This window comes from Mirounga angustirostris, unplaced genomic scaffold (assembly GCF_029215605.1).
Source record: "Mirounga angustirostris isolate CCGP_5_RB_7025 unplaced genomic scaffold, mMirAng1.0.hap1 SCAF_6, whole genome shotgun sequence".
Classification (NCBI taxonomy): Eukaryota; Metazoa; Chordata; class Mammalia; order Carnivora; family Phocidae; genus Mirounga; species Mirounga angustirostris.
In genome coordinates this window covers 99,709,262-99,730,386 of record NW_026991714.1, presented here as the reverse complement: position 1 = coordinate 99,730,386, position 21,125 = coordinate 99,709,262, and the positions used below count along the sequence as shown (strand labels likewise).

Here is a 21,125-nt window from a genome sequence, read left to right as displayed (position 1 = left end):
GGGGCAGGTGCGCGGCCGCAGTGCCCCGGGCGCCCTCCGGGGGGCGGTGCCGGGGAGGGAGGGGGTCGTGTGCCCGGCCGCAGTGTCCGGGTCGCCCTCCGGGGGCCGGTGCCGGGGCGGGGGGTCGGGTGCACGGCCGCAGTGCTCGAGGCGCCTTCTGGGGCTGCCGGGGGCGGTGCCGGGGGGGCGGGCGCGCGCCGAGCCACGCCCCCGTCCGGCGGGAGGAGCCCGGGGCACGCGGCGAGGGCGGAGCGGCCGGGGCGGGGGCGGCCCGGCGGGGTGGCGCACGGGGCGGGCTCTAGGGGCCCCGCGTCCCTGCGCCCGCTCGGCCCCGCATACGCCTGGAGGGGTGTCGCCGGGCCTGGAAGACGCGGCGGACGGCGTCGGAGGTCGGTGCGCCGGCGTTGGGGCCCTCGCGGAGGAGGGCGGTCGTGCGGGGTAACCGGGCCCAGGCCTGCTTCACCCCAGTTCCCCCAGCACACGAAAACTGGGAGGTTTAGTCACGGCGAGGGTAGGGCAAACTCGCCCCCTCCCCATCCGCCCCTCGAAACTTTCGCGAAGTCATCCCGGGTAAGACGGGCGGCCCCTCCCTCACGCCCCCACCCTGGGAGTGCTCGAGGGTCACCCCTGGGTGGAAACTAGTGTTACCGGGCAGGAGGAAAGCCCCCGTTTGTAGGGGGGCAATACCTGGGCTTACCCGAGTGCCCACCGACTCGGGTGCGCTAGGAGGTCCGCTTCTCTCCCCATGCAGCCCCAGGTTCCAAGGGGACCAAGGCCAGTGGTCCTGAACTAACTCTGGCGGGGCTGGGGAAGGCCAGGAAGCCTGAAGTCCACCCGGAGCTGCTTCTAGTGGCTGATGTGGGGCGCTTCCCCCCCTCCCCCCCCCCCCCCCAGTAAACACACCTGCCTTTCCCCTCCAGGAAGAGCCCCTCTGACCTTTGGATGTACAGTCAGGGTGGGAAGGGGAGAGGCCCTGGGGAGCTGATGATCCCTCCGAGGGCCGGGCACAGGGCAGAGGGTCAGACAGTTTGGGAAAGGGCTTTCAGGTGTGGCAGCTAGCTCGTACCTTGGGTTCGAAGGCCAGCAGGTAAAATAAGTAAAATATCAGGGAGGCCTGCTCAGGCTGGTGTGTATAAGTGTGCATGACCACTCTAGCACCCCAGACTCTCAGGCCGCCCTGCCCTCACCCTTGCTCCTAGAGAGGAGCCCTCCAAGGAGCACTGGGCCGAAGCCAGCATCTGGAGGGCTTCCACCTCAGGGAGGAGACTTGGGCCTGGTCTTGTTCAGGACTACTTAGCGGGTACCGGGTGGAGCTGGCCTGAGCCGCTGTCCTCCAGGGCCAGACTGGTCTTTGGTGGTGAGATAAGAAAGCCAGGGTCCAGACACAGGTGGGGAGCAGACTCTTGTCAGGGTGTTGAGGGAACCACAAGTGACTTGCTCCCAGTAGAGTGTCCAAGTTCCAGGGTCTTGGTTTTCCCTGTGAGTGTGTATGTGCCACCTGAATGAATCTGCCCAGAGCGGCTCCCTCTTCAGGCTTTGTCTTCCTTCAGAAATCAGTCTTTTTTGGGGTATATTCAGTGTGCATCCCCTGGAGGGCTGGCCATGGAATGCCAACTCTCAGCCTGCCCCCCTCTTCCCTGACCCGTGAGTGTGGCTGCCTGTCCCTCCCCCTCCCCAAGATGGCGAGGGGACGTTCAGGGTGAGTCACACTCCAGTGGCCCCCTCACTCAGACAGCCACTTGGAAGCATGGCTGTGGAAATCTACCCTTGGTGTAACTGTCATGACTCAAAAACTGCGTGTTTTATTTGTCATCTCTGTGAAGCAATGCTGGGGCCATGTCCTCGCTTTGGTTAGAGCCCACATGGTTCTTATGTCTTCTGAGGCATGACCTTTTAACAGCTTTGGCACAAATGTAACTTCCTCACTTCTCAGTAGGTTCCTAACAGGCCCTTGCTTGTATTATTGGAGAAGAACCCTCCTGGAGTCAGGCTGGTGTCTTTGGCAGAGAAAACAGGATTTACTGAGAAAATACAAGTGTAAACCAGATTGTGTGTGTGTGTGTGTGTGTGTGTGTGTATTGGGGAGGTGGCAAAGGTAGCATTCCATAAGAGTTGCTGGACAATTAGGATTTGTTCTCTTGGATCTTCTTTTATGCTAACGTTCTGAGTCTAGACTGATGTAGTTAAGATTCTCTGGGGTCACTCTCTCTGGCTTGATGTTCAGTTCAAAATCAGGTGACAGGTCTGGCAGTTCCTGAAGAAGTTAAATCTAGAGTTACCATAGGACCTAGCTATCCCACACCTAGGCGTATACACTCAAGAGAATTAAAAACAAACGTCCACACGAAAACTTGTACACAGATGTTCATAGGAGCATTATTCATAACAGCCAAAAGGTGGGAACAACCCAACTGATGGATGGATAAACAAAATGTGGTATCTCCATACGATGGAATGTTAGCTATAAGAAAGAAAGAATACTGATATATGCTGCAGTTTAGATGAATCTTGGAAACGTTATGCTAAGGGAAGGAGGCCAGACGCAAAAGGTAGGGAGCAGGTGAATCTGTAGAGACAGAGATGAGTGGTTGCCAAGGACTGGAGGGAGAAGGGCACGGGGAGTGATTGCTAATGTAAGAGGTTATTTTGGGTGAGTGATGAACATGTTCTGGGATTAGATTGTGGTGATGGTTGCACAACTTTATGAATGTACTAGCAACTGCTGGATTGTATACTTTCAACTAGTGTAATATAGGAATATCTCAGCTTATAAAAATAGATGGTAGGAGGCCTGCCCTGGTTTTAAACCTTTATTATTTCTATAAAAAGGACATACTCAGTTAAAAATTTTCAAGCAATACAAAAACAAAACAAAACAAAAGCTTAAAGAGGAAAGTAAAAATATCACCTGGTGACCACTATTAGCGTTTTGGTTTGGAGTGCAGTTCCGGTCAGAGTGTTGAGGGTGGAACTTGGACAAATTATTAAACTGGTTTCCAAGATGGGGACAAAAATCCACAGCTGTTCAGCACAGAGGTATGGATAAAAGCACAATGAATGCTAGCCGATGGAATCATTATGTGTCTATGTGTCTGTGGAGCTGGGTGTCTGTGTCCGATTGTACACAGTGGGATTAGGCTTTTTTTTTTTTTTTTAAGATTTTGTGTATTTATTTGACAGAGAGCGCCTTTAGGGTATGTAGCTGGGAACGCAGGTCTATGGCTTAAGCCCAGGATTCGGTGTCCCCAAGTAGTTGTGGCCTAGCAGAGTCTGGCTGTCCTCAGGGCCAGGCAAGACTTGGCACTGGAAAAGCCAAGGGAGCGTTGGTGTGTCCAAGAGCCTTGGGCAGGGGAGGCTGCTGAGAAGGAAGGGTGGAATGGGCTGGAGAGCTGCCAGCCCCCATTCCCCAAGTGGGAGCCTCAGAGGCTAGTAGAGGGGAGAGAGGGACAGATTCCAGGAGAGGCCTCAGGCAGCTTGGAGTGTAAAAGCACCTCCCCTCCCCTGGCCCAGCTATGGTAGCCCCTTAGGGGCCTGGCTCTGCCCTCAGGCCCCAGTCCCGCCACTGGGAGTCCGGAGAAGCAGTTTGCTTTCATGGAGGGGTTAGCTGAGGCCAGGGTTAGCACTTTGGGGAAGCCAGCTGATGATCCCTGGGGGCTGAGGGAGCAGGGATTCAACTCCTTTGGCCAACCCACTGTCCGTCAGGCCTATGCTGGGGTCGTGGGGCTTTCTTCACTGGGAAGGAGACCCTGGTGGTTACGGCCTGGGGGTAGGCCTGAGAATAGGCCTGGCAGTGTGACATGGGTCTGCTGGCCCCTGCCACCTGCCCTCCTGGCCTCCCCACCTCATTCCCTGAACTCCCAACCCCTCCCTTCCTGCCACTGGATTTTATGGCCTAAGCTTTGCCTTCAGTGGTGAAGGCCCCTGGTTCCACTCTTTTTCAGGGCTCCTCCTTGAGCTGCCCTGGTAGTCTGGTGTGACCTGACCCATGGTGGACCCTGTCTCCCCAGCAAGCTGTGTATCCTCTCTAGTGCCCGTGCCCAGCCAACTTGGAAACAGAGTTCTCTGGGTTCTCCCCAACCTCCTTTCAGGCTGCTAGCACAGAGGCGTGTGTTGAAGGGGGCAGGTGAAATGCACCTCTTCCATAGCCCTCCACATTCACAGGCTCTGCTCAGCTCCTGGGGTCCTCTCCTGACTTCTGGCTGGGTCCCTAGGCCCCCTTGGGTCCTGGCCCCAGGAAATATTCTCTTTCTGGCCCAATTGGCAGATTCAGCCTGATGAACACTCAGGGGACCAGCTCTGGACTACCTTTCTGAAGGCCTGGAGCCGTGAAAGTGGCACTCCTGGGGACTTGTCTTGGTCAGAGCCCTGCTGAGGACTCAGTTTCCTCATTTGTAAAATGGGTAGAATGTACAAGCCTCAATGAACTGGGGACCATTTAGCTAATGAGAAACAAAGTTAAATCTCTTCTAATTTCCTCTGCCAAATCTCCACCCCCTCCACCCTGCCCCATCCCCAGGTTCTCTCTCCCCCAGGGGAGAAATGAAACAGTGGGTCTTTTTTTTTTTTTTTTTAAGATTTTATTTATTTATTTGAGAGAGAGAATGAGATAGAGAGAGAGCATGAGAGGGGGGAGGGTCAGAAGGAGAAGCAGACTCCCCGCCAAGCAGGGAGCCCGATGCGGGACTCGATCCCGGGACTCCAGGATCATGACCTGAGCCGAAGGCAGTCGCCTAACCAACTGAGCCACCCAGGCGCCCAGAAACAGTGGGTCTTTGAATACCAATGAGAACGGTTCCTGGAGGTCCATAAGCTGCCTCTGTAAGTGGGGGAAGATCTGGGGGCCACCTTGGGGGGTCACCATGTCCTGGAAACTTACGTGTGCAAGGACATCTCAGTGTGTCCCCCCCCATTACAGGGGGTAAATCGTGGTCCAGAGAGGGGAAGCGTTGTGCCCCAGGCCACACAGATGATATAGAACAGAGTAGTAGCCTTCCCTTCCCTGTAGTGCTGTCTGAGAGGGTCCCAGATGGACTGGAACATGCTGTCTGTCCTTCAAGGTTGACCTTCCAGGTTGGGGTTCAATTTCTGGGGCACCTGGGTGATTTAGTCGGTTAAGCGTCTGCCTTTGGCCCAGGTCATGATCTCGGGGTCCTGGGATTGAGCCCTGTGTTGGTCTCCCTGCTCAGCGGGGAGGGGTGTCTGCTTGTCCCTCTCCTTTTCTGCTCTCTCCCTCTGTGTTCTCTTTCTCTCACTCTCCCTCAAATAAATAAGTAAAATCCTTTTTTTTTTAAATATTTTATTTATTATTTATTTGAGAGAGAGAGTGAGCAAGAGAGAGCAAGCGAGCACGAGCGGAGGGAGGGAGAGGGAGAAGCAGGCTCCCCACTGAGCAGGGAGCCCCAATGCGGGGCTCCATCCCAGGACCCTGAGATCATGACCTGAGCTGAGGGCGAACACTTAACCAACTGAGCCACCCAGGCGCCCCTAAATAAGTAAAATTAAAAAAAAAAGTTTAAGTTCAATTTCTTATTTCCTTGCCCTCCCCCTCTCTGCATCCCTGCCCCTCGCCCTGAACATCCCCTCCCTGAAGCCCACAGCAGCTATCAGCTTCTCTTGCTGCTTTCTGTGCAGGGGAAGCTTTTGTTTCTTTCCTTAGCATTGCTCTCCGGCAGCCTGGATTATTCCTGCCTCTCCCTGAAGCCTGGCACAGGCCAGGAGGAGGTTTGATTGCCTGTTGCCCTTGAGCCAGCATCTCTCCGCAGGATGCTCTCAGGGTCTCAGCTCCTCAGGCAGCGGGGCTCCCACCCCAGCGAGCCCTGAGGCCTGCACCATGAGTGACCTTCTCTGGGGCTAAGCTGGGCTGGGGACAGGGCCCTTCGCTGCAGCCCCGGGCCAGCCCCTCCGCCCTCCCTAGAGGCAGAGTCTGGGATGTACCAGATGACCCAGGCCCTCGGGAGGCTGAGCCTGGTGGTGGGCAGCCTCCCAGACTAGCTAGGAAAGCACAGGCAAACTGCTCCTGTCTTTTTCCTTTGTGCTCAGCAGTTCAGCGTCTAGTGACCCAGCCCAATGCTGTCCTCTGCCTCAGCCATCCTTCAGTGTCCAGTTCGGGGCCAGGCAGTGGTTCTCGAATTTTAGCTCCTTAGGGGTTCAACCAAAGTTGGTTCTCAGTTTGCCAGGAACTGGTCAGGCTGCCGCAGTCCCCGTGTGAGCATGAGCCTGGGGCACACTTGGTCTGCAGATCTGGCTTCTGGCCTCTGCAGACGCTCTTGCAGGTGACCACTCCCCTGTTGCAGGCATCAGGTAGGACCCGGCACCCCACTCCCTCTGACTGGAACCTGCGTGATCAGTGCTTCTCCCCCACCTTCTTTCTTACCGGCAGACATTGCTTTCTCCCCCCTCTCCTGGGGGACGTGGCTCAGGTGCACCTCCCCTATCCCAGGAATGCTCAGCGGACTGACCTGCCCACCGCAGGCCCCTCTTCCCCACCCTACTGTCATGACGTTCATCGTACCACATCCTGTTTTGCGGGTTGCTCGGCATAACCTGCTAATTGATCTCCTTCAACCTAGGGCTCAAGGTGGTGGTCTGCGCACCGGGCGGAGTCCAGTGTCTGCCCAGTGTGCCTGCTGGTTCCCCACCGGTACGCACCCCTGCCTCTTGTTACTGCACAGCTCCCATCATCAGCCTCGGCCACCCGGCCCCGCGAGCCTGCAGGTCCTGCCTTTATACCGGCAGAGACCGCATCTCTGTCCGTCCGTGATTACGGCATGTCCACGGCACAGAGCATGCCAGAAAGCAGGAACCCAGTTAATGCACGTTGTCGAGGGAACAAATATATTGAATGAAAAAAATACACAACAATTTGTTTGATGTGTGCAAAAAGTAACATTGTAGGTGCACAGACTATCTGGAGGGATTCATGTACACGGGGTAATCGCGGATGCCTCCGAAAAGGGAACTGGTGGTTGGGCAATGGGGTAGAATTAGGGTACACCTTGTTCCTTTGGAATTTAATTCACACATTACAAAATTGGAATTTCCTTAATAGACAGTTATATAATTTAAAAGATTAAGTCATGAGGCACCTGGCTGGCTCAGTCAGTAGAATGTGACTCCTGATCTTGGGGTTATGAGTTTGAGCCCCACGTTGGGTGTAGAGTTTACAAAAAATAAAAATAAATAATAAATTAAAAGATCAAGTCTTGTCATTTGAGGCCTCTCTTGCTGTGTCCCCCCCGCCCCCGCCCAGCACCTGAGCCCCCTGATTCTGATGTGGTTTCTCCTATCCCAGCAGTGCCTGGTTCGAGATGGGGTCCCAGGTGTCCGTGGACGTGGGAGCTGTGCGCGTGGTGATCGTGGGTGGGGGCTTTGGTGGGATAGCTGCTGCCAGCCAGCTGCAGGCTCTGAACATCCCCTTCATGCTGGTGGACATGAAGGACTGCTTCCATCACAATGTGGCAGCCCTCCGGGCCTCCGTGGAAAGTGGTAATGGACTCTCTTCTGGGGCTTTCTTTGTGAGAGTAGTCTTGTCACCACTGTGGGTGTGGGGGTGGTTTTTGCCACTTAGGGCAAGGCCTAAATTCCACCTTTAGAGAAATTCTGGAGATTCTTTAGGTCGCTGGCCTTAAGCAGCTACCGTATCAAGGCTGTAGAAGTAAGAGCTGGAGCTTCCGGGGACCTGGTGAGGCCCAGGCGGGCGCTGTCGGGGGCGGTGGTATGTCCACAATACCACTGGCTCAGCTCTTTGGCCAAGGTTACCCCTCAGGAAAGGTTTTGAGTTATTCTGGCTTCCCGCAGGCAGCCCAGTTTTACTCTCTGACCTCCTCTGCACCCATTCCCCAGGGTTTGCCAAAAAGACATTCATTTCCTACTCCGTGACCTTCAAGGAAAACTTCCGGCAGGGGCTGGTCATAGAGATAGACCTGCAGAATCAGACGGTGCTGCTCGAGGATGGTGAGGTGAGCATGGTGGGGGCTGACCTGATCCTCAGCTGGCTTCAGGAGGCCCCAGGGGGCCGCAGCTGCCGGTGGGATGAGACCTGGATGTTCTCAAGGGTGGAGAGTCATCAATAGCCCCCACATGGTGCTGGCCGGATAGCAGATTCCTCATAAGCAAAGGCCTGGCCCTAGCAGACTTTTCCTGAGCCTTTCCTATACGCCAGGCACTGTCTTAGCCTTACTTAGTTTCTTTCTTTCTTTTTTCTTTTAAAGATTTTAATTATTTATTTGACAGAGAAAGACACAGCGAGAGAGGGAACACAAGCAGGGGGAGTGGGAGAGGGAGAAGCAGGCTTCCCACCAAGCAGGGAGCCCGATGAGGGGCTCAATCCCAGGACCCTGAGATCATGACCTGAGCTGAAGGCAGACGCCCAATGACTGAGCCATGCAGGCACCCCAAGCCTTACTTAGTTTCATTTCATGCCCACCATGACTCCGTGGGGGAGGTGGTATAGCCTTTTTACAGAGAGGTTAAATGGCTTGCTGAAGATCCCACAGCTGGTAAGAGACTCAGCCAGGATTTGAACCCAGACAGTTTCACCCCAGAGTCTACACTCTGAAAGCTAGTGTCCCAGACCAGGCCCCAGCCCCGCCGGCCTGTGGGGGCCCTCCCTGCTATGTGGAATCAAAGGCTAGGCGCACACATGATCCCACATCCCCTGGACTGGGAGCTCACTGGGGCAGAGAGGCTTTCACTCATCTCGGCATTCCCCAGCCCTGGGAAGAGCCCAGAGCCTGGCATACCCCTGCAGTGACTGGGGATCCATCAGGGAGCTGCCATATATCATGGTAAGGGCCGCCTCCAGCCTGGCCCTAGGGGACACAATTTCTGTCCTCAGTGACTTCGTGCGAATCTGTCTTCCTTGAATTAGTTTTAGGGCTGAGGAATCTCTCAGTTGGAAAGATGACCGAGTCTCCTTGTCCTGTGCTTTGGGCAGTGCTTTCCAGAGCCCTAGGAGGGATCATGAGGGCATCTTGGGCCCCCACGGAGAAGGGGCTGAAGGCCTACAGCCCCTCCGCTCCCCCTCCCACCAAAGCAGTGCTGATTTTGCCAACTTTCTATATTTAGGCTCCAAACAGAATTTCCCTCCCTCCCTTCCTCCCTCCCTTTTTTTGTGGGAGCAGGGGAAGTTTCTTGGGAAATACCTAGGAGGTTCCTAACGGACCGCACACAGGAGGCTAAGAGTTCTGCTGTCCGCACTGCAGCCTGCCCTGCCCGGCCTGCCCGCCGCCGTGGAAGCACACCCCTCCCAGTCCTGCGTGTGGCGGCCCCGGCAGGACGGGCGCGCTGCTCCCTTAGGTATGGCCCGGGTTCTAGTGCTTCCTCTTGGCCTGCTCAGCATGATGGTTTTGCTCCTTTCAGAGGAGGGTGGCCGCGGTGTGCCCAGGCCTCTCCCCCGCTGGTGCTGCTTGCCCGGTGGGCCCGATCGCAGGCAGAAGCCCAAGCCTGCCCTCACCTCCTTTCTCCCGCCCCCCACAGGCCCTGTCCTTCTCACACCTTATCCTGGCCACTGGCAGCACCGGGCTCTTTCCGGGCAAGTTTAATCAGGTTTCCAGCCGGGAGGCTGCTATCCAGGCCTACGAGGACATGGTGAAGCAGGTGAGCGGCCTCTTGGCCTGGGGGTGGGGGGTGGGGGATGGGGTGGGCCGCGAGGGTCAGGCGGGGCCCCGCGAGAGGGGAACCGCTATGGGGACATGTGGGGCGGCAGCAAGGAGACCCCCGGGCGCAGCCATGGAGATGGAGAGTTAGTAGGAAGAGACTCCCTGGTGGGGACCTTTGTCTCTCCTCGAAGTCTGGATAGGAGCACCCCAGGCCTCATGTAGTGACTGGTGTATCCCTGACTTGTCTCTCTTGGGGTCCTGTTTGCACAGGCCTTTGTGTTTTACGGAGCGGGCGTGGATCCGTGACCTCAAGCAGTTTTCAGTGAGGGGTGGGCAGGGTCTGGCACTGCTGAAAGATGGGGAGTGGAGCCCCAGAGAAGGATCCCACGGCGAGTGCAGCTGCGTGACTATGGCCAGGTCCTGCCCACCCTGCCAAGCTTCTGAGAAGCCTGGGGAGCCTCTTGCACCGTCATGAACGGATGTGAGTGTGGAGGTTAGGATCCTGGCTATGAACTCAGACAGACCTGGGCCGTGGTCACCTGAATGGTGGAATGGTGGGCAAGCGAGAACATGCTGGGAGACGCCCAGCATGACCTGGCCCCGAGGAAGCACGTTTGGACCCCAAATCGGGACTCTTCTTTGGCCAAGGAGCCCCCACCCTGGCCGAGCCACAGGACAGGCTGGGTCTGAGGGTGCGTTTCACGCTTCCTTCCGCTCCAGGTCCAGCGCTCACAGTCGGTGGTGGTGGTGGGAGGCGGCTCTGCCGGAGTGGAGATGGCAGCGGAGGTTAAGACCGAATTCCCCGAGAAGGAGGTGGGCACACGGCCTTGCCTTTGGACTCCCAGAGCCCGGCGTCTCTGTGCAAGGAGCATGGGGGATTGGCTTGGGGCCCGGGCGGCGGCGCTCCACGATCGCGGAGTGGGATCGTGTGCTTCCGGGGCCCCACTCTCTGCAGTGGGGAGTCCCCTGATGTCCCGCAGAGCTGGGGCCGGTCCTCATTCAGGGAGGGGGCCTGCCCTCCGGTCCAACCAGGGGCAGTGAGCCCAGGAGGGCTACCTTACAGAAGGTGAGCTCGCGTCCCCTGCGGTGTTCAGCTTCTTGAGACATAAACATAGACTTTGATTCCCTCTGTTTGGTGGCAGCTGGCCTGGTCAGAGACACCCGCAGGTGGCGTTTTGTCTGGGGCAAGCGGCGGCCTTTTGGTCTTCACAAGACGGTAGCCCTTGGCCTGAGTAGCTGCAGGGGGGTCCCTGCCGTGCAGCCCCCTCACTGCCCGTGCGGGGGAAGGACTGGCCAGCGCCCGTGGCAGGAGCGCCCCTTGAATGATGGGGGGATGGAGGACCTGCCCAGAGCCCTGGAGAGAAAGAGGCCATCCACAGGAGGTAGAGGCTCGGCAGAGGGCCGAGTAATGAGCGGTAATTATGGGTCCTTGAGGCAAGAGCTTGCTTGCAGCTGATGCTAGACCGGCTTCTGAGAACCCCATGGACACCGTGTCTGGTTCTTTCTCCCGAGGGAAAGGCAGATTGGTTTTGAAAAGATCAGTGTGGGCTAATTTAATTATATGGCTGTTCTCTGACAAAGTATTGGACATTATTATGAGTAATTGATGTAAAAGTTTTTAAATTTGGGTGTATGGGGTGAAGACCAGGCTGAAGTTGTAAGCCACTCAGTAGGACTTGCATATATCTATGGACAGATACAAGTAATAGTGTCCACCCTTCATTCAGGACTCAGTATGTGCTGAGTTAGGTGCTTTCTACATGTTTTCTCAATTTATCGCCACAAATTGCCTAATTGCCTGTGGGTGGCACTGGATCCCTGTTTGACGGACTCTTTGGGGGGTGTCCGAGTGAGTATCTGAGAGGAGACTTTAGCTCCGACAGTCTGGCTTTAAAGCCCGAGCTTTGAGCCTCGTGCCAGGCTGCCCCCGCTTCCCGGTGCTAACCCAGACGGCAAGGAGACGTGCTGGGAGTGCCAGTGTTAGAGCTGGCCGTAATGTGAACGCCAGCCTGACTTGCGGCCAGAATGGCCATGGCTTATGTATAGACTGTAATCATCAGTGCCCGAGATGCTTGGAAATAATCCCCCCGCGGCTCTGGGGTGGGTGGCTGTGGACTGTGGAGCGCTGGCTCCTTCTGAGACAGTCTCTGACCAGATGTGGGCTCCAGCCCAGCTCGCCTTACCTGGTTCCGGCATTGGGCAGATGACTTCTCTGGGGCCTCAGTAAACCGGTGGGTGGGGAGGAGGTGGGGGAGAGAGACCGACGCGTTTGTGAGCCTCTCTTTGTAAGACTCAGTGGCTCCTTCTCTGCCCCGTGGTCGCTTGTCCAGGTCACTCTCATCCACTCCCAAGTGGCCCTTGCCGACAAGGAGATCCTGCCCTGCGTCCGGCAGGAAGCGAAGGAGATCCTGCTCCAGAAAGGCGTGCAGCTGCTGCTGAGTACGTGCCCCCCCCCCGCCCCCCTGCCTACCCCTCCCCCTGGCCCAGCGAGATCGGGCTCAGAGGCTCACTGCCCCAGCTCGAGGGCCCTCTGGGTCCTGGGCTTGAGCATTTGAGCCTTGTCCAGCTGGGGGGTGTGCCTGTCTGCAGACTGGGCAGAGGCCCTGGTACTCACGGCACCCCCAGGCCAGGAGGCGGCACACTGTCCGGCGGAGGTGGGACCACTTCGCTGAGTGCTTTAAAAAAATCACCTCAAGGATTTGACCTGAATTATGACGTCTCTGTGGTAGACTGGGCTTTTTTTTCTTTTTTGGTTTGTATTTTTTGTTTGAGGAGTGTGAGCTTTGTGGAGAGCAGGAGGGGAGAGCACCACCCAGCTTGTCTAGACAGTGGGTCCCTAACCCTGGTGCCTTGACCGGCACACTTCGCGGGGCTCAGCCTCTGCGCTTTCCACAGGGAGGGGTGACGTGTCTGCTCTGTGCAGACCCCTCCCGGCTCTTGGTCTCCTTGTACCTGGCCGTGCAATACTGGGACCACCTTTACTCTGGGGCAGTGCAGAGTGTGGGCGAGCTTCTGGACTTTTCTTGCTTTCCCCTTAGTCGGCGGTGCACCTGGAGGGTCTTGCTGCCTGGTTAGGGTGGTGTGGCTGACATTCCAGGATGTGTGGTTGAAGTCCCCTTCAAATTGCTTTTCCCAGAACTTCTTGAGAAATCCAGCTTCACTTTCCCACACTGCTTCTGGGGACTTTCCTCCCTTTGGATCCTCTGTGGGGGTCGGATGGCCACCTTGTGCTTCTTGGGGCAGCAGGGTGGACTGGCAGAGGGGCGGGGAGGAAGGCAGGAGGGAAGGATCGCTTTGTTGGGCCCCTTGATGCTGTGCCCACCCCTGCCGGCCTCCCGCTCATGGATCTCACTTGACAGGTGAGCGGGTGAGCAACCTGGAGGATCTGCCTTTTAATGAGTATCGAGAGTGCATCCAGGTGCACACGGACAAAGGCACAGAGGTGGCCACCAACTTGGTGATCGTCTGCAACGGTATTAAGATCAACAGCTCGGCCTACTACAGTGCATTCGGTAAGCAGGAGCCAGGGCCCGCTCCCCAGGCCGCCTCCTTACTGTGCGGCCGCCGCAGGCCCTGCAGGCCTCTCTCCGCTGGAATCAGCGTTGCCCTGCCTTCCTCCCTGCTCCTTCCCAACAGCTCAGGTCTCTTCTGAATGGTGACATCAAACTTTACATTCAGGCCTGGGTCGACTCTTGCTATGCCTTCCTGCATTTTGGCCATGACTTAGGCCAAGGTGGCCCAAGTGACCAGTCTTTCAAAAATCGGAGCCCGCCCCCTCGTGGTGAGAGCTGGGAACAGGTTTCAGAGCGAAGGAAAGATAAATTGTTTCACTTTTTGTGAACATGAAGGAGACAAAATTCCTGAGTCAGGCTTTTTACTGTTTATTCACAGGTGTGCTTTTCTCCCCAGACCCTGATCCAGACCTTTGGCCACTGAGCTTGGAATGACCATTTGGGGAGTAGAGGAAATAATGTGGCCTCAGGTTCAATAGTGAACTCCCCAGCTAACTGGAGGCTGGGGGCGGGGGGCGGAGTCCTGGCCTCCGTGGGTGAGCTGGAGACTCTGTGACTCTTCCTCAGGCCCCATGATTGCTGTGTCCCCAGGTCGCTATCGTTTACTCCGTAGCACCCTCCTGGACGAGGAGCACCTGTGTGGGTCCTGCGGGAAAGAACTGGCGGGTCCCAGAAGAAGGAAGCTAGTCCAGGCCGTGCGTGGGGGTGGGATCGAGCGCCTATAATGGCCAGAGATCCCAGAATTTTACACCCCTTTGTCTTAATGTTATATTTTCAAAAATAATTCTTTTAAGTCCCTTAAAAAGTTTATCATTTACTAGAGCCCTGCATTGACTTAAAAAACCTGCTCCCTGTTCAAAGGGAAATTCAAGACTTGGCAGCGGCGCAGCACAGTCCCTGTCAGGCAGTGACTTTACAGGGTCGTGCGTGTTGTAGAAAACGGCACGTGCTACCGGTTTCCATCCCGGAACAGTCACCTTGACTTTGCAGGAAGAGTTCTGAGGTGGGGACTGAGGCAGAACTAAATGAGGTGGATGTGTGCCTCTGGAGCTGTGCCTTTGGAGGGTGGCTTACCCAGCCCCAGACGGGTGTCTTCTCCGTGTTCTCCCGGCCACGTGACGGGGTTTCTGGGTTGGCTTTGCCCGGCAGAGAGTCACCTGGCCAGCAATGGCGCGCTCCGAGTGAACGAGCATCTCCAGGTGGAGGGCTGCAGCCACGTCTACGCCATCGGCGACTGTGCAGACGTGAAGGAGCCCAAGATGGCCTATCACGCCGGCCTGCATGCCGGCGTTGCCGTGGCCAACATCGTCAACTCCATGAAGCAGAGGCCCCTCAAGGCCTACAAGCCAGGTAAGGAAGCCCCGCGTACCTCAGGGCCTCGCCTGTCTCCCCGAAAGTCTTACGCATTTCCCTGTCCTCACACAGGAGGCCCCGGGAGGGTTTGGGCCCTGGGACTTGCAGGCCCACGGATGGCGAGCGGGGGTCTGATTTGTGCGCACGTGTCTGCTCCACAGGGGCGCTGACGTTCCTCCTGGCCATGGGGAGAAACGACGGCGTGGGCCAGATCAGTGGCTTCTACGTGGGGCGGCTCATGGTTCGGCTGGCCAAGAGCCGGGACCTGTTCGTCTCCTCAAGCTGGAAGACCATGCGGCAGTCTCCACCTTGAGCTGGAGCGGGGCGGGAGACAAGGTACTGCTGGGGGGACAGAGTGCTTGACGGGTGGTACCCGCCTGATGAATGCCAAAGGGCAGACGCCCTTTTCCTGGAGTAAGACACCAGGGATGTACTGATCAGACACACAACTTACAGAAAGCCAAAACCGGGAGAGGGAGAGAGAGAGCCATTGGAAAAAAGACACCTCCTAGAGGATTCTTTCTGGGTTTGGAGAGTTTGGCCTGCAGCTGTGCTGGCTGAGGGTTCACTTGGTCCTGGGGAGGGTATAGCGGCCTTCTCTACCCCAGGCTCCTCGTGCGTGTGCGTGCATGTTTGTGTGTGTGCGCATGTGTGGGCATGCACATGTGTTGGGGTTCAGGGCTCTCAGAGCAGGAGAGAGCAGAGTCTTCTGGTGGCTGGCATGTTGTCTGTTAGGGCAGGAAGGGGAGCATGCACGGTGAGACCAGCTAAGGAAGGGGAGCTGGGGTAGAAATGGCCTGCATCCTGAGCCTCTCCCGTCCCATCCTGGGAGGGAAAGCTCATGCATTCTGCAATACTCAGGTTGTTAATAGGAGCCTAATTTCAAACTTTTAGTCCCTACAGTCTTTCATTTTCACAAGACTTTCTATATTTCCTTTTCTAGGTCCTGATTATATACCATAGGTTACATTTAAGAAGGAAGAATTAGATAGACTCCCCTCCCAGTTAGCCCGTCCTAACCGAGAGTGAGTTTTTACAAAGCTAGTGGGTTAAGACTGAAGCCTGGCCTGCCTGCCAGCCGCTGGAGAAGTTAAGGAGAGGCAGCTGAGCTAACAGGACCCTTGGGTGGGTTGCCATTGGGCTCACATTCAGGGAGCAGAGGGGGGCTTCCCGGTGAACCCCTGTGTGCTTCTAGGCTGCTGTCTCAGCCGATTTTGTAAGGGACAAAACTCCAGCTGATGCTGGGGGCGGGGGACCCTGTGGGAACCTCTGGGGTTCTGCGCTTCTGGTTTCCTGGCCAACCCCAGGGACACTTGGGGGGGCCCAGCCTGCCACTGTCTGTGTTTAGGTACATAAATGACTCTATCTGGGAGAGGACTTCCATCGGAGGGAGTCTATTTTGGAAGACATAGGTTAAATCTCCATAGTGGAAGTGGTTGGTGATTTCATCCGAATAAATGCAGGCCCTGCTCACTTTTGATGGTGACCTCTGGGTCCTTGGCCAGAGTCCTGGGACCCCCGCCTCACTGGGGTTCTCAGTCCTCCCTGCCTGGGCTGTGGTCCAGGTCAGTTCCATTTGTTCCCTAGGCCTATGTGAGACCTGTGCCTCTCTCCCGTAGGATGGCTGCCCTGCCGGAGGCTTCACCCAGGACTCCCTTCCTGTGGACCAAGGCCAACCAGGCTCCCCTTCTGGAAGCAAGAGCACAGACCATCCCGTGCTGTCTGACCTGGGGCCTAGCAGGGTGGGCGTCTCAGCCTGTGTGTGACAGGTCTTGTTCTGTTTATAACATTTTACAAGTGTCCACTCGTGGGGACACAGTTTTCTAAACTGAGGAAAATGTTGCAATAAAAGACTATGGTGTTGTAAGAAAAGACACTGGATCTTCTGTTTTTTTTCCTTTCATTTTCTTTTTCTTTAAAAAACAAAACAAAACAAAAGCCTGAAGCAAAATCTTTTTAGGAGTAGATACAGATGTCATGGGGGGGGGGGCACTAAAAACAGAAAAGGAAAGCACCAGTGAGACGCCTTTCTCATTTTCTTCTCGCCGCCACCGATCACAGCCAACAAAAGCCCAAGTCACTTTTACGCCCTCTTCCCTTGCAAAAAGGAGAAACAAGGTTTTAAGAATTTTGAAAGGATTTTTTTTGTGTGTGTGTAAAAGTCAATGCTATAAATCTAAAACGAAGTCTGTCTTTTAAAAAAGTTCTAAAACAACAGGAAGAAAACACATGGAAAGAAACCCCTCGTGGAGACCTGGTTAATTACAGACGGAGGCTCTTTTAAACGAGAATAGAAAAGGCAGAGGGCTCCTTCCGTGGGCAGGCCCCGCTCCCGCGGCCCCCGTGACCCGCTGCCCTGCCAACTGCCCTCCACTCCCCTGCCGTCACCCTTCCTCTCTCCTTTTAAAAAAGAAAGCCCCACTCCCGTGACTTGGATCCTGCTCCGAGGACCAGTGCGGCCGGCCGGGCGGGCGGCTACTTGGTGTCGAGCTTGGCCATCTCCTGCACGTAGATGCCAATGCTCTCACTGTCAAAGAGCAGGAAGTAGACATTCTTCAGCGAGGACGCGCTCGAGTCGTCAAAGTGGGCCGAGATGGCTTTGAGGGTCACCTGGGCGGCCGTCTGTTTGGGGAAGCAGTTTCTGTGCCAGAGGAAAAGAAGAGCTGATGTCACTTGGGTTCCCAGGACCCACGGGGTGACTGGGCCCTCAGCCCAGAGCGGGGGCAGCGTGGTGCCTTCTGATCTCGGCACCAGGCCTTTTGGTTCTGTCTCATGGGGTCACTGCGGGCAGGCGGGGCCACCTCCTTTGCCCTGAGGCGGAGGGGCAGCCTGGGAGGGGGCAGGCAGGCCCTGCTTTACGCGAGCCATGCTGGCTCGGACAGGCACGCTGCGTTCAGCCCAAGTCATGGGGCTGCCCGCTGAGCCGCACTTGTGCTCGGGTGAATCACTGTCACCTGCCTCAAGTCGAGCCGGGCTTTAAAACCACGACCAGCTCAGCATCTGAAATCGCTGGTGTTCAAAAACGCACAGCTCCCTCGAAACCTCTGTAGGGTGTCAGGTTGTTGGTGAAAGGGGAAAAATGTACGCTCAAAAGTGCGTCTCCTAACTCCTTTGTGAGCGCTGAGTGCCCCTCCCACCGACCCACAGGGACGTGCCGCTGTGATCTGAGTGTGGGGGACTCTGGGCAGGGTCAGGGGGCTGGGCCATGGCATCCGCCTCCGGGGACACAGCCAGCGTAGTCCTCTGGGGTCGGCCACCGAGGCCCCTTGGGCGGGGGCGGGACGAGCCTGCCTGACAGGAATTCTCGCTCGCATGCAGTGTCCCAGCTCAGCACCCACCAGGACACGTGGTCCCGGCTCCACGAAGAACTCAGCCCGCGGTGCCTCTGGGCCAGGCTGCGGAGACCCTGCGCTGCTCGCTCAGCTTGAGGTGGGATGACAGCAGGAAGCTAGGCCTCACGATTCCCCTCGGAGCCTCCCCCTGCGAGAACATCTTTAGTGTGTAAGCCCTATCTATGTTGCAGAGGGGCACCTCTTAAGAGACAGCGTGTTCAGAATGGAAGCGATAGCTCGCTTTAAGTACGAGTGTGACGGGAGAGGACAGGCAACCTGTGAGGACAGACAACCTCCTTCCCCGCCTGCTGTGGCTCTTGCCCTCAGCCGGGGTCCCTGACAAGCAGAACCATCGCTTCTCCTAACTCCCAGAGCAGAGCCCTGGTGAGAGCCTGTCATTCTCTGGGCGTGTCTGTGAGGGCCTCAGCCTCCAGGCCCTCTTCCCCTCCACCCCAGCACCACACGACCCCTGGGCCTTCGGAGGCGGGAGTGCTGGGGTGGGGGGGTTTGGGATTCTGTACTCCAACATTCTAACACAGCCGAGTCACCGAGGCCGGGCCACGGACCCCACTTGGACTAGCAAGGCCTTTGAGCCTGGTGTTTCCTTTTCTTTTTAAGTGGGCTCCTCAACCGCGTGGAACCCAAGGCGAGGCTCCCGACCAACCCTGGGGTCATGACCTGAGCCGAGATCCAGGCTCGGATGCCTAACCGGCTGAGCCCCGAGCCTGGGGTTTTCTGATCACGTGTTTTGACAGGGGCAGCCGCCGGGGATGTGGGCACTGACCATGGCAGCCTCTCGGAGAAGCTCTGCCCCCCGCTCCTCTCCAACACTGCCTTTCTCTGTGTTTCCGAGACTCCCGGCCTCCCCCGCCCGCCTGGAGGAGCGCGTCTTACCTGCCGCTGGGGAACGGTGGGAACGCCACGGACTTGAGCTTCTTGTCCTCTGCCGCCGACAGGCAGTTTTTGATGGTCTCTTCAAGCTGTTCTTCACATTTGTCGGAGCCCCACTGAGGGATGTGACAGTGGATGACAAATTTGGCGGCAAGTCCGCTGGATTGGCTGACAGCGGCTGGGACAGGAGAGAAACACTGCGGTTTAGTCCCCACACCTTCCCCTTCAGTCAGGGGCTGAGGCCGGACCTCACGGAAGCCTCTCAGATGTGTGCGGACGGGGACGCGAGAGGAGCTGGCTGGGCACCTCTGATGCGACTGGACGTCTGCTGGAGAGCGGGAGCCCTGTCGGGCTTGCTGGGGCCAGTGGGCACCCCAGACGAATGCGTTAGCGGCTCTCACATGCCCCGCCGCCTCGCCGCCGGGTTCGGCTACCTAGTGACCATGGTTCCCAGTGAGAGGCACCCATCAGAATCCTCTCTGACGACTGAGGAGTGGCCTCCCCCGGATGTCCACGTCCAGATCCCTGGAACCTGGGAGCGTTGCCTTACATGGCAAGAGGGGCTTTGCAGAAGTGATTTAGTGAAGGCTCTTGAGATGGGGGGATTATCTGGGATTATGGGGGCGAGCCCTAAATGTAATCACCTGGGTCCTTCTAAGAGGGGCAGAGGGGGGCGGGCAGGAAGGTGAAAGGTAGGAGCAGGTGATGGGGGGACAGAGCATAGCGTGGAGCGACACGGCCAGGAGCCAGGCCTGGCCCAGCCCAGCAGCCGCTCTGTAGTGTTAGTAACACTGACTCGTCACAGCGGTGGTAGGAAAGGACTGCAGCACTTTCCGCAAATAGACAGGGAGGCCCTGCCGCCCGCACCCGGCCCCAGGGCCCGGCTCGGTGGGTCTGGTGCAGGACTTGTGCGCATGAGTGCTTTAGGGCCCTCTGTAAATGGAGAAGCGCTGCGCTCCTCGGTCGCACCCCGACCCCCCCCCCCCACGGCCAGGGACTGTCTTCTGGTTGCCTCGACATACCTGAGGAGCCCCCCCTCAGGAGCAGGGGTTCAAAACGGGCTGTGCAGCTCAGTAATGCCAGCCTCGTCTCATTGTTCCAGTTCATACTCCTTTCTAGGCCCCCAGGCCGGTCCCGAGCAGTCCAGTTGGATCCACTGGCCATTCTCCCGCTGCCCGGGGCCGTGGTGGCCGCAGCCGAGCGCCGCTGCCCTACGCCACCCTCCTTGCGGAGCTGGGGCTCTGTGTCCCTCAAGGGACCGGGTGTGGCGAGGGTCCCGGCCTTGCTCTGGGAGCCTGGGGTGGTTTGGGCAGGCATGGCCGCTAGGAACAGTGTTTGTAACACAAATGGGTGTCTGTTGCATTCCAGAGCAGTGTGTGCAGTTGGTTTGAAAGATTGATTTGAAATAATATGACGCCCACCTAGTCTCTGAGAAGTCCGGTGTTGGAGAACTTACGGCTGCACTCGCCAGGGTGGGCGGGAGGACACCCTTTGTGTACCCCTGTGTCAGCTGCCTTCCCAGCGCCGGCTGGTGCGGGCTGACGCGCACGTGCGTGAAGTTGGTCCGCATAAACACAGGAGGCCGCGGGCATGACGGGCTTGACTCTGATCGTGTACAGGGGCACACCAGGGGCACAGTGTCCCGGGGCCTGGAGTCTGGGCTGTTCTGCAGAGAAGCCGGGACCCTGGGGATTGGCCCCACTGCTGGCTTTGACCTGTCCTGCCACCGCGGCCTGCCGCCCTTCTGTCCCTCCCCGCACGTGCGTTTGTCTTATCTCTCAGTGCGGCTCTGTCTCCCAGCTTTACATGTGAAATTCTGTCATTGCTATCTGTATGGGGAGTGGGATGTGCAGATCATAAAGTGTGGACTCATGTTTTCTCTCGACTGGAAACCCCGTTACTTTTCTAGCAATCAGATCTGAGCACAACAGTCCCCAGCTTAAACTCTCCAAGGCGCCCCTCTTGTTTATATAGGATCTCCTGCCTGCTGCTGGCCCCATGCTGGCTCATGACCTGGGCCTTCTCACACACGATAGCCTTACTGCCCACAGTGTCCCTGCCCCCAGGCGGGTCTTACATCTTCACTGGAGCCTCCCGAGCTCCCCTGAGGAGAGGGAGGGGCTCCCACCCTGTGCCCTTCTGCTGTCTATCTCTCCTCCTGGACAGTCCCGTGCTTGAGGGCAGGGGTGGGTTTCATTGTCTCTAGAGCCCTGGCATCTGGGCAGCACTTGGCACCAACTCCATGTGAGGTGGTGTGTGTGCCTATGGGGAGGACATAGACCTGAAGTTGGAGCCACCTGCCAACAAATTACTCAAAAGCCTCGATGGGCCCCTGGGGGGCTCAGTCGTTGAGCGTCTGCCTTCGGCTCAGGTCATGGTCCCAGGGTCCTGGGATCGAGCCCCGCATCGGGCTCCCTGCTCCGCAGGAAGCCTGCTTC

At 57.2% G+C, this 21,125-nt stretch overlaps 2 protein-coding genes across 6 annotated transcripts in view; one reads left to right on the top strand and one right to left on the bottom strand.

Annotated features, from left to right (window-relative positions):
• The first annotated feature begins 245 nt into the window (after window positions 1-245).
• Window positions 246-16,336, top strand: AIFM2 (apoptosis inducing factor mitochondria associated 2). 5 transcript variants are annotated; one of them, XM_045877985.3, is made up of 11 exons: window positions 276-389; window positions 6,570-6,640; window positions 7,292-7,485; window positions 7,843-7,958; window positions 9,478-9,597; window positions 10,320-10,412; window positions 11,930-12,038; window positions 12,959-13,111; window positions 14,261-14,461; window positions 14,626-14,800; window positions 16,084-16,336. In XM_045877985.3, the coding sequence occupies exons 3-10, from the start codon at window positions 7,308-7,310 to the stop codon at window positions 14,775-14,777; spliced, it is 1,122 nt and encodes a 373-aa protein (XP_045733941.1). In that variant the 5' UTR covers window positions 276-389; window positions 6,570-6,640; window positions 7,292-7,307; the 3' UTR covers window positions 14,778-14,800; window positions 16,084-16,336. The 5 variants fall into 5 exon arrangements, with proteins under 5 accessions (XP_045733938.1, XP_045733936.1, XP_045733941.1 ...); XM_045877982.3 differs by lacking the exon at window positions 6,570-6,640 and having other exon boundaries at window positions 246-389; window positions 7,295-7,485; XM_045877980.3 differs by lacking the exon at window positions 6,570-6,640 and having other exon boundaries at window positions 254-389.
• Window positions 16,337-16,404: 68 nt separating this feature from the next.
• The window catches only part of LOC123846509 (core histone macro-H2A.2), a 49,511-nt gene continuing 44,790 nt past the window's right edge, over window positions 16,405-21,125 (bottom strand). Inside the window, exons 8-9 of the mRNA XM_045877987.3 lie at window positions 18,691-18,865; window positions 16,405-17,105 (exon numbers count right to left, since the gene is read on the bottom strand). Of these exons, the coding sequence (XP_045733943.1) occupies window positions 16,940-17,105; window positions 18,691-18,865 (341 nt within the window). The 3' untranslated portion in view covers window positions 16,405-16,939. The remainder of the gene's footprint in view (window positions 17,106-18,690; window positions 18,866-21,125) is intronic.

What these genes read in the sequence shown, in the direction of transcription:
- AIFM2 (XM_045877982.3), top strand. Translation starts at nt 7,308, where the DNA reads ATGGGGTCCCAGGTGTCCGTGGACGTGGGAGCTGTGCGCGTGGTGATC. An exon ending in AGGCGTGCAGCTGCTGCTGA is followed by an intron (nt 12,039 to 12,958) that starts GTACGTGCCCCC and finishes CTCACTTGACAG; the next exon opens with GTGAGCGGGTGAGCAACCTG. An exon ending in CCTCAAGGCCTACAAGCCAG is followed by an intron (nt 14,462 to 14,625) that starts GTAAGGAAGCCC and finishes TCTGCTCCACAG; the next exon opens with GGGCGCTGACGTTCCTCCTG.